Below are 14,636 nucleotides of genomic sequence, written 5' to 3'. Positions count from 1 at the left end.
ATGTCTACATGCGCTTTAATTTGTATTACAAGCTCTTTTAAATTACTGTATATGTCCATGTGTGCTTCAGTTTGTGTGAAATATCCCCAACCTGCCTCAATTTCTATTATATGCTGACATTTTCCTTATTTTGAATTACACATACAAGGTTAATATAACATTATATGGTTAATCTAAAATTATGAACACATTTCTTTACTCCAGGCATCTTCATCTACTTCATTTACTAAGTTACTACTGACCTTGTTTGCTGTTTTTGCTATCACTGAGTAATCTAATTTTAGCTTTATCTCTTCTTTTTTTGTTGTTGTTTAAAGCGCATCGAGTTGTAACCATAACTATGAAATGTGCTATGCCACTAAAGTTTGATTGATCAAACGTGTCTCAAGTCGGAATGCAGTGGCTTACCTGAGTTTCATTCAGGGCCAGAGGCTGAACGAGATCCTCACAGTTCAGGGGTTTAGCTGCACTCACAGAGAGGAGGCTGAGGACAGCGGCCACAGTAAGCACATCCATGCTGAGTGGGCAGGTTGCAAGAAAATCTTCCAAAGGTAGCAGCACCCTCCTGTCTTATATATTCACTTGTCCTGAGGTATTGCAAGCAGGTTTTTCCAAAATTTTGTAACTTTTTATGAAATTAGAAAAGAGTTTGGAAACCCTTCCAGTAAAACAAATATTTGAAAACACTCACAGTATCGGGGAAGTCTGTCAGAATTTACTCAGCTCTGCAATCAGATAGACTTTGACCATTGACGTTTATTGTTATTAACTGCTTACTGTGTCCTGGTGGAATTATAGTGCAAATCACGATTGGGTCTGCTTTAAAAAAATCCCAATTAGGATTTTATCATGAAATCTTGTTTTTGAAAAATAAAAATGTTATAATAAATAATAAAATAATTAGGTATGCGCACACAAATAAAAGTTGGTGTGGAAATAGTTTATTATAAACACTGTAAATGAATGATACAAAGTTTTCTGACCAAATCTCATACAACTGCAAAGCAACATTCTCCATTATATTCTGCATTATTTTGCACCAAGTTCGACAAACTAACAACAAATTCTGTTGCTGCCGTCTTGCCACACACAATTCATCCGAGCAGCCATGGACAAAGCATGAGGACAGATACTCTATGTACCGACCGGAAATTCCCTTCAATGCTCAACACTAAAAGCTCAGTCTTGGCCTCTTAGTGTTTGGTCATGACTATGAATTGAGTGTGTGTGGGAAATCTTAAAATGGGGTTTCAATGGGATAACATCATGGTAAAAAAGATTTTTCTGGGGATTTGTGGGATATCAAATTTAAATATTGATTCCACAATCTTGTGCTGCTTACAACTGGAGTGGTGCCAGTGGGGACAAGGTTTCATTAGTTTTGCGTAAATCAATGTGAGTCAGTGTCTTAGTGGGGACTCATGCTATGTGAATAATCATTTATTGAAGCAGAATGTTGGATTTCCAGTTTAAGAGGATACTGAAGCCACAGTTGGCATCATTTTAATAAATACCGAGGTTTTAACGTAAAGGTCTTGTTTTTAAGAAATCACTACAATTATGTTTGACAATGACTGTGATTGCAATGTTTTTTTAATTATGAAAATATTATGGTAAACATCCTAGGTTGTCATGCAAACGAATGGGCTCTGCTTAATTCAGTGGTGGTCATCGTTAGTATGGCCGACAAACGCGTCCTCCTTAGATTGCTCAATTACCGGAATCGCTTGATGTACGTTTCCAAAATTTCAGGAATTATCCTTTCAATATGAAATATCTAGAGGTCAATATATTATTATTAACTATGCATGCACAAACTCAATCTAATTCGCAATGCCATTCAGTTAGAAGACAGTATAAATACCTGTAAAACAGTTGTATAAAATTGTCCGGATATACATCAGTGAAGAATCTTACTGCTGCAAAAACGTTCTGCCGCATACTCTAATTGGCCTTGCTTTAATTTTTCCAATCATACATATATAAAAGTTTAAAGACAGCGTGCAATATATTCTTCAAAAGAAAACTTTTCTTCCAATGTGCATCACATTGAATGCCAATGTACCATGGAGATAATTTTTACCATCACCTACTCCACATTTAAATTTACCAAAAAACCTGAGGTTCATCTCTACAGCACATAGTCCATGCATAGCATCATCTATCTACAATAAACTTGAACAAACTAGCACTGTGCAACAGTGCTCAAAGTTTACTAATATGAATTCACTGATAAAATATGTCAGGCCATGTCTAGATCAGCGGCTAAACTTGTGAACATCAGCACTTTTTTTCTAAAACTAGTTTAACTATAAAACTACAAAATAACATGCATTTGATGACTCAAAGTGAAGCCCGATCATTTCCTGGTTCCTCATGAGAACATTGTGCACTACAATCCAGTGGGCATGTTCCTCCAAATGACACTGTACTGACTCATAACCTCATTCACTGACCAAGAGAGACAACATGCTCATAAGACTAATGAGAAATCATTGGGTTAGTGGCCAATTTTTAGTCTGGACATAGTTCAATTTCACCAAGAGTTTCCGCAATTTAGGAAGAAACGTGAATACTCAGTCAGCTCAAATGAAACCCTACAGAGCCAAACGTCAACACATAAGATGATGTTTGAGGTGGTTCTGTTGCGGAGATTAACAGAAGAAATAAATCAGCTTTTTAAAAGAAAAGGACTTCCTGTTTCCTGCAATAAAAACATACAGAGTTGACAGTCCTACCAGACATTGCCAGGTACAGGAACTGTTGAAGTTGTAGTCAGGAGTACCAAACCATGTGATAGAACATTCCGGAAAAAGAACAGCAACCAATACATTGTTTGAAAATATTCCAAAATTTTGGTACTGCAGCGTTCAATTAGCAGATACAAGACTGTAAACAGGCAGTAAAATGTACTGTATTGTACCTTAGGGCTGGGACAAATGATTCGCATATTACAGCGGGTGGATCATTAAATATAAATTTACTGGTCCACCAGCTTAGGTTTTTTTAATGGACCCATAAGTATTAATATGTGCATTCACTGCTGTTCTTTGGTGGAAACCAAAAAAGGAACCAAAATAGGAAACTATACACAGTTTTCAAAGGAAACTTTGAAAAATATTCAACACATTTTTACCTATTTTATGCAGTTAGCAGGAAAGCTGGATGTAATCAGAATAACCAATCCAGTTTACAATAGTCTCCATAACCGAATTTCTAATAATTTTCTGCATAACTTGCCCTATGAAATCACTTTGCTACATTACATGCAAAATAAGACTTGCACCATAAATTAATCAATGTATCAATCTGAAAAAGTCCCAGCCCTACTGCACACTAAAAACAGCAACAGAAGGGTTAACCAGAGGTATATTCATTTGATTTAGTCCTGAAACTGCAGAGGTAAGCCATCACAAACCACCCCTGAAACTTAACACATGAAGCCTAAAGGCAATGACAAAGAAAACCCAGTCAATGAGCTTCTGCCCTGAAAACTACTCCATCTTTTCCCCTCTCTCTCCCCCATTAGCCTTGCTACAATGTAGGTCTATCTGACCAGACCCAACGGCCCACAGTGAACCAACTTTTAAGAAAACGAGTGTACAGATCCAGCAGTTGACCAGAGACCAGGTGGAGTCTGGCCGCCGCGCTTCCGGGCCACGCGGCGGCTAGCTCTTGCCGGTCCGCAGCTTCCGGCGGAAGTACTCGGGCGCGGCCTCGTGGAGCCAGTCGGCGTCCACCAGGCAGAGGTCCCTCATGTAGCACTTGGAGGTCTGCAGGAGCTCGTTGAACACCACGTAGGCCGGCTTGGCCTGGAAGAGCACGGAGGACGGGTGGATGGCCACCGGCTGGTGACTGTCCAGGGCCACGTAGCCGCCGTCCGGCTGCAGCTCCGCCGCGTTCATGAAGAGCCCGTGGGCCAGGCACCGCCGGACGTTCGCCATGTCGCCGCGCGAGGACTCCAGCGTCATGCCCAGCTGCATTTCAGGAGAGAGAACGGTCACATGGGAGAACCTGTCATCTCCAGCTGCATTTCAGGAGAGAGAACGGTCACATGGGAGAACCTGTCATCTCCAGCTGCATTTCAGGAGAGAGAACAGTCACATGGGAGAACCTGTTATCCCCAGCTACATTTCAGGAGAGAGAACAGTCACATGGGAGAACCTGTCATCTCCAGCTGCATTTCAGGAGAGAGAATGGTCACATGGGAGAACCTGTCATCCCCAGCTACATTTCAGGAGAGAGAATGGTCACATGGGAGAACCTGTCATCCCTAGCTACATTTCAGGAGAGAGAACGGTCACATGGGAGAACCTGTCATCCCCAGCTACATTTCAGGGAAGAGAATGGTCACATGGGAGAACCGGTCATCCCCAGCTACATTTCAGGGAAGAGAATGGTCACATGGGAGAACCTGTCGTCCCCAACTACATTTCAAGGGAGAGAATAGTCACATCGGAGAACCTGTCATCCCCAGATAAATTTCAGGGGAGAGAATAGTCACATGGGAGAACCTGTCATCCCCAGCTACATTTCAGAAGGGAGAATAGTCACATGGGAGAACCTGTCATCCCCAACTACATTTCAGGAGAGAGAATGGTCACATGGGAGAACCTGTCATCCCCAGCTACATTTCAGGAGAGAGAATGGTCACATGGGAGAACCTGTCATCTCCAGCTACATTTCAGGAGAGAGAATAGTCACATGGGAGAACCTGTCATCCCTAGATACAATTCAGAGTGAGAATGGTCACATGGGAGAACCTGTCATCCCCCGCTACATTTCAGGAGAGAGAATGGTCACATGGGAGAACCTCTGATACAGACACTTGACCAGTCAGCAAACCTTCAAGACAGAGAATAGGCACTTGGGACAACTATCTAAACTTAACCGGTCACACAGCAAACTAACCCTTACCCTTCTCTAGTCTAGTGTATGGTGTTGTATACACAATGATATGCATACTCAATACAACACATTTCTAAAAGAATAACAAATGATGTCACACAGAACAGGCCATTACTGATGAAACAGAGCTCATTTACATACCTTAATACAGATCTCTCTTAGCTGAGAGCGCACCTCAGCCACCAGCCCCATATTCCTGCTGTTTACAAAGTTCTCCCGACACCACTCCTGTGACGAGAGAAGAAGCGGATCAAGTGAGAGGTTCGGCCATGCCACCGGTACACAGTAAAATGCGCAGTGTCCGTATGTACTCAGCAAAAAATTGATTTAACACTGCACACTTTACTGTGTACGTCAACAAGATGTAGATCTATTTCCGATATGCAAAGGTCTTTGGTTTGAATACAGCACCACACACTGGGATAGGCTCCAGCACCCCCTGTGACCTTGCCCAGGATAAGCGGATATGGATAATGGATGGACGGATGGAGAATTTCCCCACATGCATGAGCGCATAGGCTAATGCTCTTCCTCACGCCTCAGACCCACCCACCTTATTTCCGCCCACATTTTTGAAGCCCCGGTAGATGCTGAGGAGGGTCACGTGATCGCCCTCGCTGGAAATGAACTTCCTGCGCACGGACTGGACTTCCTCCCGCCGAGCTGGCGGGTTGTACAGCACGCTGTCCACCGACAGGAGGGACACGATGGTCAGCACCTCCTCCGCGCAGGAGAACTCGGGAGAGAGGAGCACGGTCTGCAGGCACAGAGAGAGACAGAGCGTCACTGGGAGGGGGCGGGGGGAGGTCAGTACCCTGGAAGGGGTGTCACAGAGTGGCCCAGTCCTGTCCGAAATAAGCATAGTGTAATCTTAATAGCTATGTTGTGTAGTGAGGTTTGGTCAGCTTTATTCAGAACAACAGAGTTGAACAACCAATCAGAATTTGGTATGTCTGTACAGCCCAAATTAGTGTAATGACATAGACATGACAATGGTTTGGAAATAAAGGATATTAATTTATTGGTTGTCTAGGGTTATCTTGGCCAAGTCTTAAGTCGCCTATAACCTAAAAGAGCAGTATATTTCACCAGTGGCAAATGGAGGAATAAGATGGTGGGATGGGCTTGTATCTGGACCAACCCGTCCCTATGCTGCCGACAGCGGCCAGCTCTGTTCATTCGGTACCGGGTTCAGTTTATCAAAAGGGTGTATAAAGGATGTATATACAACGTTCTGGATGAAAAGGGGAGAAGTGTGTCCAACCACCAGTATCTTGTCCAGGTACTTTCTAAGGTGCCATTTAGAAAGTAAGTACCTGGACAATTTTCCTGGAAGACGCCCACACACTACAAAGCAAACACAGGTAAAGCCACGCCCACCCCTCTATTGCCACAGTTGTTGGGCGTCTAAAAGACGCGCCGCTCTAACGCACGCGGTACTACCTTACCGTAACCCTGGTAACGCGACAGACCAAACGCCCTTCCGTACCTTAGCAAACCTGGGCTCCAGGGGGAAGCTGGCCATTTTCTTCCCCAGCGGCGTCAGCGTCACCTGGTCGTCCTTGCGCTCCACGGCCCCCAGCACATCCAGCTGCTCGATGGCAGTGCAGATGGCCTCTGTCCAAAGCAAATGGAAACACATCCCGTAAGTCACAGCACAAACAATGTGCTCGCATGCTCGCTTCGGCTTTGCTTAAGCCCTTCAGGTGTACACAAACGCACCATTGTAAGCTCTTCCAGATGTGAGCTCGCTCGTTCAAATGTACTTTTAGCCATATCATTTTCCTTGCTGTTAAACAGATCAAAGGCCACTGTGTAGTCAGGGATATAAACTGCATGGTTCATTTCTAGACCATACAGACAGGCTGATCAAATTGTGCCTACGTCTTAGTTAAAAAAAAATTGTTTGCATGTTTTTTACAAAAAGAATGGATTTGGTAACTGAACCCAATGTATTTGTACAAGGGCAGAAACTTAATTTTAAGAAACATACAAAAAAAAATTGTGAACACGGTGAAATTTAACCTGGCTAATTTTAGATTTATTAGAGACAATCTTACGACAGAGGCTGCAAAATTGTTTTTGAATGCCATGATTCTCCCTCATATCACTTGCTGTCAAACTAGTTGGACACAGACATGTAAGACAACTCTCAAACCCACTGAGACAGTATACAAACAAGCTCTAAAGGTCCTAGACAAAAGGTCAAACCGACATCATCACTGTGACATCTTAGCCAAGTATGACCTCCTAAATTTGAAAAATCTGGTCAAATTTGCAGACGCACGTTTAAAATCCTTAATTGTCTTGCTCCTCCTGTGCTGACAGAGTTTGTGAAGAAAACTACAAGTAGGTTCACTAAGGCATCCACAAGAGGGGATTGCATAATACCATTAAGGAAAAGCGCTTTTAGCCAATCAGCCTTTTCTTTGAAAGCATCACATATTTGGAACACCCTGCCTGCAGACTTGAGGGACCTGACAAACACTGGCACATTCACCTGAAATTTAAAAATTTGGTTATTGGGTAATCAACAATGTCAACATGATATCTAAATATGCTGTCAGTATTTTAAATTTTGTTTATATGTGTATACTGTGTCTATGTATGTGTGGATATATGTGTATATATGTATGTATGTATGTATGTATGTATATATATATATATATATATATACATATATATGTGTGTGTATATATATATGTATGTGTGTATGCGTGTATGTATATATGTATGTATGTATATTATGGCTGTTAAGTCACCACTAAACTGCATGTTTGTTGTGTAATATTGTGGAGTATTTGCATGTCATCATGTAATGCATCGTTTTGTGCTTTTTTATGCTTTAATACTTTCTGTATGTGTTTGTTTTATGCTGTATATGCTTGCCTTATGTGCTCCATTGTTCCTTTGCATGTGCCTGCTTCTGTGTTGCTAATGCTTGCTTACAAGCTCTGTGTGTCTGTTTTTATGTGCTTTTAATGCTGTACTATGGCTTCTAGTCTGGTCTGCTTGTTATTAACGTGTCAACATCAGCCTGCCCAGGGACAACAGATGGAAATTAGCAATCTAGCTAAATCTGGCACATTTACATCACATAATAGTGATGTTGATCAATGTGTATTGTCCCTGTCAAATAAATAAAATAAATGAATTTAAAAAAAAATAAATTATATATATATATATATATATATATATATAAAATATACTTACCCGGGGATGGTTTAGACACAAAGTCAAAGTTGAGGACGTCAGGAATCCGTAAAGCCAAAAGCTGCAGCATGACACTGGCCAGATTACACCTGCAGAAACAACCAGGATAGTACAAACTCACTGGCTTTACAATAACCACATCATCAACCCTCAGCCAAGTCATTTAAAAGCACTTTCAGTCAATAATTAGTCACTCACCTCAATACAACTGCAGTGCATCTTACGTTACATGAGCTAAAACAAACAGGGCGACTTAGAGGGCAGCTCTGCCTCCAGTCCTCACCTCTGTATCTCGGGCACGGTCATGCTGGCGAAGCCGTCAAACTCGTCCTCGGTGTAGAGGCGGTAGCAGAGGCCGCTGTCCTCCCTGCCGGCCCTGCCCGCGCGCTGCCACGCCTGGGCCTTGGACACCCGCTGCACGGCCAGGACCTCCAGCCCGCTGCCTGTCACCACAAAAACGACAGAAACCGCCCCACCGGCCGTCAGCGCCAGGCGCTACCCGCGCAAGCTCTTTCGTCGGCAGCCTCGAAGCGGGCGCTTCGTTCTGCCCGTCGCTGTTGCGTCAGCGTGACCGCGCGCGTCATTCTGAGCAGAGGGGGGGGGGGTCTGAGCCCCCGTCTCCCGGACTCAGAGGAACCTCACCTGGGCTGTACTTTTTCGCCTTCACCATCCCGGTGTCGATTACGAACTTGATGCCGGAAATGGTGACCGACGTTTCTGCGATGTTGGTGGACAGGATCACTTTCCGGCAGCCCTGAAAACACACAGAACAGAAAGTGTGTTCAAGGCCATGTGACTGCCCACTTATTTACAAAGTCAAACGTATAATTTATGAACCTATAAATTAACGATTTATACATTTTAAATGACTTGAATCAAGCATAATGCAAGCACTACATTACAGGCATTTAGCAGACGCTCTTATCCAGGGTGACTTACATAACTTTTTACATAGCATTTGCTTCCATTTATACAGCTGGATATATACTGCAGCAATTCAGGTTATGTACCTTGCTCAAGGGTACAAGGGCAGTGTACAACTCTGGGGCGACATAGCTCAGGAGGTAAGACCGCTTGTCTGGCAGTCGGAGGGTTGCCGGTTCAAACCCCGCCCTGGGCGTGTCGAAGTGTCCTTGAGCAAGGCACCTAACCCCCAATCCACTCTGTGATGCGCTACTATGTCAGGAAGGTAAGCTGTATTTTATTACCATTGGTCTCCTGGGAAGCAACATGTAAAATGCAAACCCCCTCATTTACAATATACGTGTATTGTAAATGCGGGGCTCTCCCTCAATGCTTCTCCAAGGTTTAAATAAAGCATTGACACTGAGAGAAACACTCTGATTGTGAATTATGAATTTAAAACCTCCTGAAAGTGAGGGATTAAGGAGTGAGGCAAGGAAACTTTCAGAAATGTTTCTGATTTGCTGAAATCTGATTGGATGAAAGCCCGAGCTATTTCAAAATGTTTACAAAAGTTAGCCAACCAACCGCTAAATTCCACTTCGGGAAATTCCCTGTTATCAGGCTCAAGGAACAAAGTGGTGAAATGTTTGCAGTGCCCTGGTTGGGCGGGCTTACCTTAGGGGCCGGCTGGAAGACCCGCAGCTGCTGCACTGGGGGCAGGGAGGCATAGAGGGGAATGACCGTCATTGGCCCACAGTTTTCGGGGAGGTGCTTGGCAATGTCACGGCACGTGCGGGCCAGCGCCTCAATCTCCTCCTGGCCGGTCAGGAACACCAGGATGTCATGTGACAGGGGTGCTTCCTGCGCAAAAAACACACAGCCACCGACCATCAAGCTTCACGTCAAGACCGCAAAAGCATGGCTGCTGTACCGAAGGTGACGCATTAAGAAAGGTTACTAAAGGGTAATTAAACTGGAATAGCTTATTAGGGCTGTAAAACAAACAAAACCAGGTTCATATTTATCATCCCTTTCCCCTTTGTGTCTCACCTGACACACTGGTCACTGGTAAGAACACTCACCTGATGGATCTGAAAGATGGATACCAGCGCAGCCTGAAGGTAGTCTGACTGTTGCTGCTTGGTGTAATAGATCTGAATGGGATGCTGCCTGCCTTCCAGGTACAAAACTGGGGCCTTGTTGAAGTACTGGGAGAACAGGTCCACGTCCATAGTAGCCGACATTACAAGCACCTGGCATTGGAGAGACGACAAACAGCTTCTTTCAGTTCAGAAGCCCAGCTGCAGTCAGCGTGGTGGGCGGTGTCCTACTTTCATCCGAGTGTTGAAGGCCAGGACAAAAGGAGTGGGGAAATGCAAATGAAAAGGGAGAACCTTTGGGTCAGCGCATGTATAAATCTACACCTTCCCTCTACAGTGTCTGGAAGGAGAAGCTACAGCGTGTGTGACTGCTTTCCTCAAACTGACCGGTTCTACCCAGTTTTAACCAGCATTATGTTATAGGTCTGCCCACAACTAGAGGTCCACTTACACAAGATCACATTCATCAGAAGCAGCAGCTGAAAATTAGTTTATTCCAAAAGCGCATTCCCAGAATTTAGGTGGAATTATCTCACATCAGAATGTTCAGCTAATCAGGCTCACTGTAATACAAGGCTGCGAACCAGACCTGGGTCAAATACGTATTTGTTTTGGATTCAAATACTTCGGATTCTACGCTTCACTGATCTTGTCTGGTGTATTGGAAACAATGAAATACTCTCAAGAAGTGCAAACCCCACCTTCTGGTCATATTGGCAGGCTCAATTACACCAGGCAAGATCAATAGAACACAGAAAATTATCTGAATCCAAAACTAATATGTATTTGACCCTGGCCTGCTGCGAAACTTACAAGTGAAGTTCTCGTCCTCACAGCGCGAGACAGGTTTTACCTTCAGAGGGAACTTGTTTTGTTCCCGCCGTTTCCTCTGCGCCGTCTTAACCACTCCGAACAGCACGTCAGTGTGCACCGTCCTCTCGTGCGCCTCATCAAGGATCACCACCGTGTAGCGCTGCAGCAGAGGGTCACCGATAGCCTCCCTCAGCAGCATGCCGTCCGTCATGAACTTTAACTTTGTCTCGGCGGAAGTAACATCCTCAAACCGCACTGTGTATCCCACCTGAGCAAAACAGAACATGAGTCGAGGGTGACACCACTCAAGGTGACTATATGCATGGAGGCCAACCTGACCCTAGTTATCCCTCCAGCATAGGCACAATTCTGTAAGCATTAAGAAAGGAGTCTGTCCGTGAGGCTGAAATCATGTTATAATACAACAAGCGCCATCGCATTTAATTATTTTAAAAAGATAACCAAACGTCATTAAACTAACCAGTTTTCCAAGTTGGGTTTTTTTCTCCTCTGCCACCCTCGCTGCCAGCGAGATCGCAGCAACCCGGCGAGGCTGGGTAACTGCCACGACTCCCTGTCGCCCAATGCCAGCTTCGTAAAGATACTGTGGAATCTGTGTAGTCTTACCCGAACCAGTTTCACCTGTCCAAATAATTAGCACGTAGGAAAAACACAAACGTTAGTTCGCAGAATAACGTGCACGTCAAAGGCTACATAATTTATCCAGGAAACATTTCTTTTTAGCTACATTCATACGTAAACAGATACACACATCTGAAAACTCAACTTAAAACTGAGTAGTCAGCAAAATTGCTTGCATTAATCTAGTAGCAGGATAGTGTAAAATCATAGACGAGCCAAGCAGCAGCTTTAGTCTACGCATTTGGCTGGCTGGTTTGCAATCTACTTAAAAAAAACTTGTTTCGTGTTCACGGCTTACCTATGAGGACAGCATTGTGCAGCTGCCTGAGTTGGCTGATGAGCTGGGATTTCGCCTGGTAAATAGGAAGATGTTTCCGTTGTACGTCTATAGGCAATGGTGCGTTTCCTTTTCTGGGTAGCAACATCCCAGGTTTTTTATTCAAACGAAAAAAAGGAGACCCCGGCTTAAATCTTTTTGCCGGAGGGGGGTCAGGGTCGTGGGGCATGGTCTAGAATCCAAAAAACTACAAAATACACAGTCTGTTTTGATCCAACAATCTACCGTAAAACAAAAATATCTATCGCTGGGCGGTGGTGAAAAAGACAGCAGTGCGGCTATTTACTTCAAAGATGCACTCCTTCCCACGTGGTTCGACAAGCACCCAGTCGCAGATATTTTGCGTCATTTTTTCCTTTTTTTTCTTATGGAGAGTGCCCCCTTGCGCTGGCCCCGTTAAAGCAACTTCAGATCAGAGGTTTGCGACAGATTTGTAATAGGCCTACTCTCGTCCTAGATGGATTGAATACTGGACGATTTATATTATTTGGCCCATAAATATTAGAAAATAGTGGACTATTTTCCTCTTATTTGATGAATATATATATATATATATATATATATACTCTCTCTCTCTCTCTCTCTCTCTCTCTCTCTCTCTCTCTCTCTCTCTCTCTCTCTCTCTCTCTCTCTCTCTCCATATGTATCTGATAAAAACGTTCAATTTGCAAACATGCCAAATTACTCACACGCACAAATCACTGTAACTCGGCCCTGTGTTTTTTAATCTTACCATCTGAAGACAATTTGGTAATTCAAACTTTGTGTCACATCAAAGTGTCAAATAACAAAAATTGCCTCAGGCAAAACGTATGAAACCGCTGGTGAATAATTGTCAAGTTCATTTTACTAAATGTACAAGTTCTTGTATATTTGCAACTTAATTTCGGTACCTGTAGGCTACTAACGTTATACACTCGGTCTCTGGTCTGGTTAGAAAGGTAGCTATCGTTAAATGTTAATGTTAAAAGTGGAACTGTCTAAAGTGTGGGTGTATTTTATTTGGATTGCAGAAATATAAGTGGGTTTCCTGAAAGAATGTACAGATGCAAAAGCAATAGTTTTAGTGTTTTATTTTTCCTTACCCAGCTGGACAGTGCAATGAGTTATTAAAGTTTTGCTTGAGTCCAAGGGGGATTTGAACCCAACCTGTCGCTCGTCCAAAAAGCTACATAGACAAATGTGCTACCCATTGCACCACGACATAGACATTGTAGTTGTGCACTTGTATATATGTCCATTTTGTGTGTGTATCCAAGGTTTTATTGGCTGATGTACCTAAATGTCCAATGGGGAGACATTCTTTGTGGGCTTGGAGCAATTGTGATGGTGTAATCACGCAGGAAAAAGAAGAACACAAAGGAAACAAACGCAAAATCCCCTCAGTTTTGGGCTTTATTGTGTGGAAGTATAACATTTTTGGTGAAATGGGGTCAGAAGCTACATAAATGAATGTTTTTTAAGGGCTGAGTGCCAAACTCTCAAGTGTCTTAGTAGGGTGTTGGGCCACCACAAACTGCCACAACAGCTTCAGTGCACCTTGGCTTAAAATCTGCAACTCTCTGGAACTCTCCTGGAGGGATGGAATACCATTCTTCTAAAATATAATCCCTCATTTGGTGTTTTGATGATATATGTCAGTCCAAAATCTCTCATAGGTCGAGATGGGTTGAGATCTGGTGACTGCACAGGCCATAGCATATGATTCACATAATTTTCATATTCATCAAACCATTCAGTGACCTCTCGTGCCCTGTGGATGGGGGCATTGTTATCTTAGAAAAGACCTCTTCCATCAGGATAGATTTGCTTTATCATAGGATAAAGGTGATCACTCATAAAAACTGTATTGATTTGCAGTGACACTTTCCTGTAAGCAGACAAGTGGACCCAAACCATGGTAGAAAAATGCCCCCCACAGCATAACAGAGCCACCGGACCCCCTCAATGTAGGGGTCGAGCATTCAGGCCTGTACCATTCTCTTGGTGTACGCCACGCATGCACTTGCCCACTTGTCAAGAATATGGTGAAGGATTACTCATCTGATCATATAAATTTTTTCTACATCTTTGTAGACCAGTGCCTATTGTTTTTTCACCACTGAACTCTGAAATGACATTTGTCTTTGTAATAAGGGGTTTATGCACTGAAACCCTACTGTAATATCCTTATTTATGTAGTTGTCAATGAACTGTTCTTGCTGACACATTGATATTCTCAGTCTCCTGAGGAAATCTTGCTCTTCTGTTTTTCGTAACATATCACACTAATGCATGAGCATGATGCTTTATTTTTTTGTCACTCGTTTGTACATATAAATAGTGTGTGTGTGTATATATATATATATCAATTGTAAAGCGCTTTGGATGAAAGCGCTATATAAATACAGTCCATTTCCCATTTACCAAATATGGCAAAGAAGAAGCAGTTAGGCTTCGATGTTCAGGGCCAAGTAAACACTTGAAATGAAGAATTTCTCACGGGGAATAACCATGCACATCTAAGCCTAGTGCCTTCTTCTTTGCCATATTTCTTGTCTTGGAATTTGAAACTGAAAAAAAAGTTTATACTGCGGGTTGTTATTCAATAAATACACATATTAACTAATCTTCTCTTCTCTAAACTTTGAGTTCACTGTGACTGGACACATATATACTCATTTAAACATATACATTGTACTCAAAGCAAAAAAAAAAAAAAAAAAAGCAACAAGAAA

General features: G+C 43.0%; 1 protein-coding gene across 1 annotated transcript; it reads right to left on the bottom strand.

The window, feature by feature from the left end:
* Positions 1-921: 921 nt before the first annotated feature.
* Positions 922-12,244, bottom strand: dhx33 (DEAH (Asp-Glu-Ala-His) box polypeptide 33). The gene is made up of 12 exons (XM_064352206.1): positions 11,881-12,244; positions 11,422-11,582; positions 10,981-11,208; positions 10,110-10,280; positions 9,703-9,888; positions 8,764-8,875; positions 8,405-8,564; positions 8,122-8,210; positions 6,398-6,525; positions 5,462-5,665; positions 5,050-5,136; positions 922-3,977 (listed from the first exon to the last, which is right to left on the bottom strand). The coding sequence occupies exons 1-12, from the start codon at positions 12,086-12,088 to the stop codon at positions 3,669-3,671; spliced, it is 2,043 nt and encodes a 680-aa protein (XP_064208276.1). The 5' UTR covers positions 12,089-12,244; the 3' UTR covers positions 922-3,668.
* Positions 12,245-14,636: the final 2,392 nt, after the last annotated feature.

The sequence above is a fragment of the Anguilla rostrata genome, chromosome 9 (genome assembly GCF_018555375.3).
Source record: "Anguilla rostrata isolate EN2019 chromosome 9, ASM1855537v3, whole genome shotgun sequence".
NCBI lineage: Eukaryota > Metazoa > Chordata > Actinopteri > Anguilliformes > Anguillidae > Anguilla > Anguilla rostrata.
The sequence above is the reverse complement of the archived record's forward strand: the minus strand, read 5'-3'. Positions and strand labels throughout refer to the sequence as shown.

Bases quoted from the DNA above. Each gene is read 5' to 3' on its own strand.
- dhx33 (XM_064352206.1), bottom strand. From the start codon at position 12,088: ATGCCCCACGACCCTGACCCCCCTCCGGCAAAAAGATTTAAGCCGGGG. The intron at 5,137-5,461 runs GTGGGTGGGTCT...CTCTCGTCACAG, and splicing joins AAAATGTGGGCGGAAATAAG to GAGTGGTGTCGGGAGAACTT. The intron at 3,978-5,049 runs GTATGTAAATGA...CCTGAAATGCAG, and splicing joins TAAGAGAGATCTGTATTAAG to CTGGGCATGACGCTGGAGTC.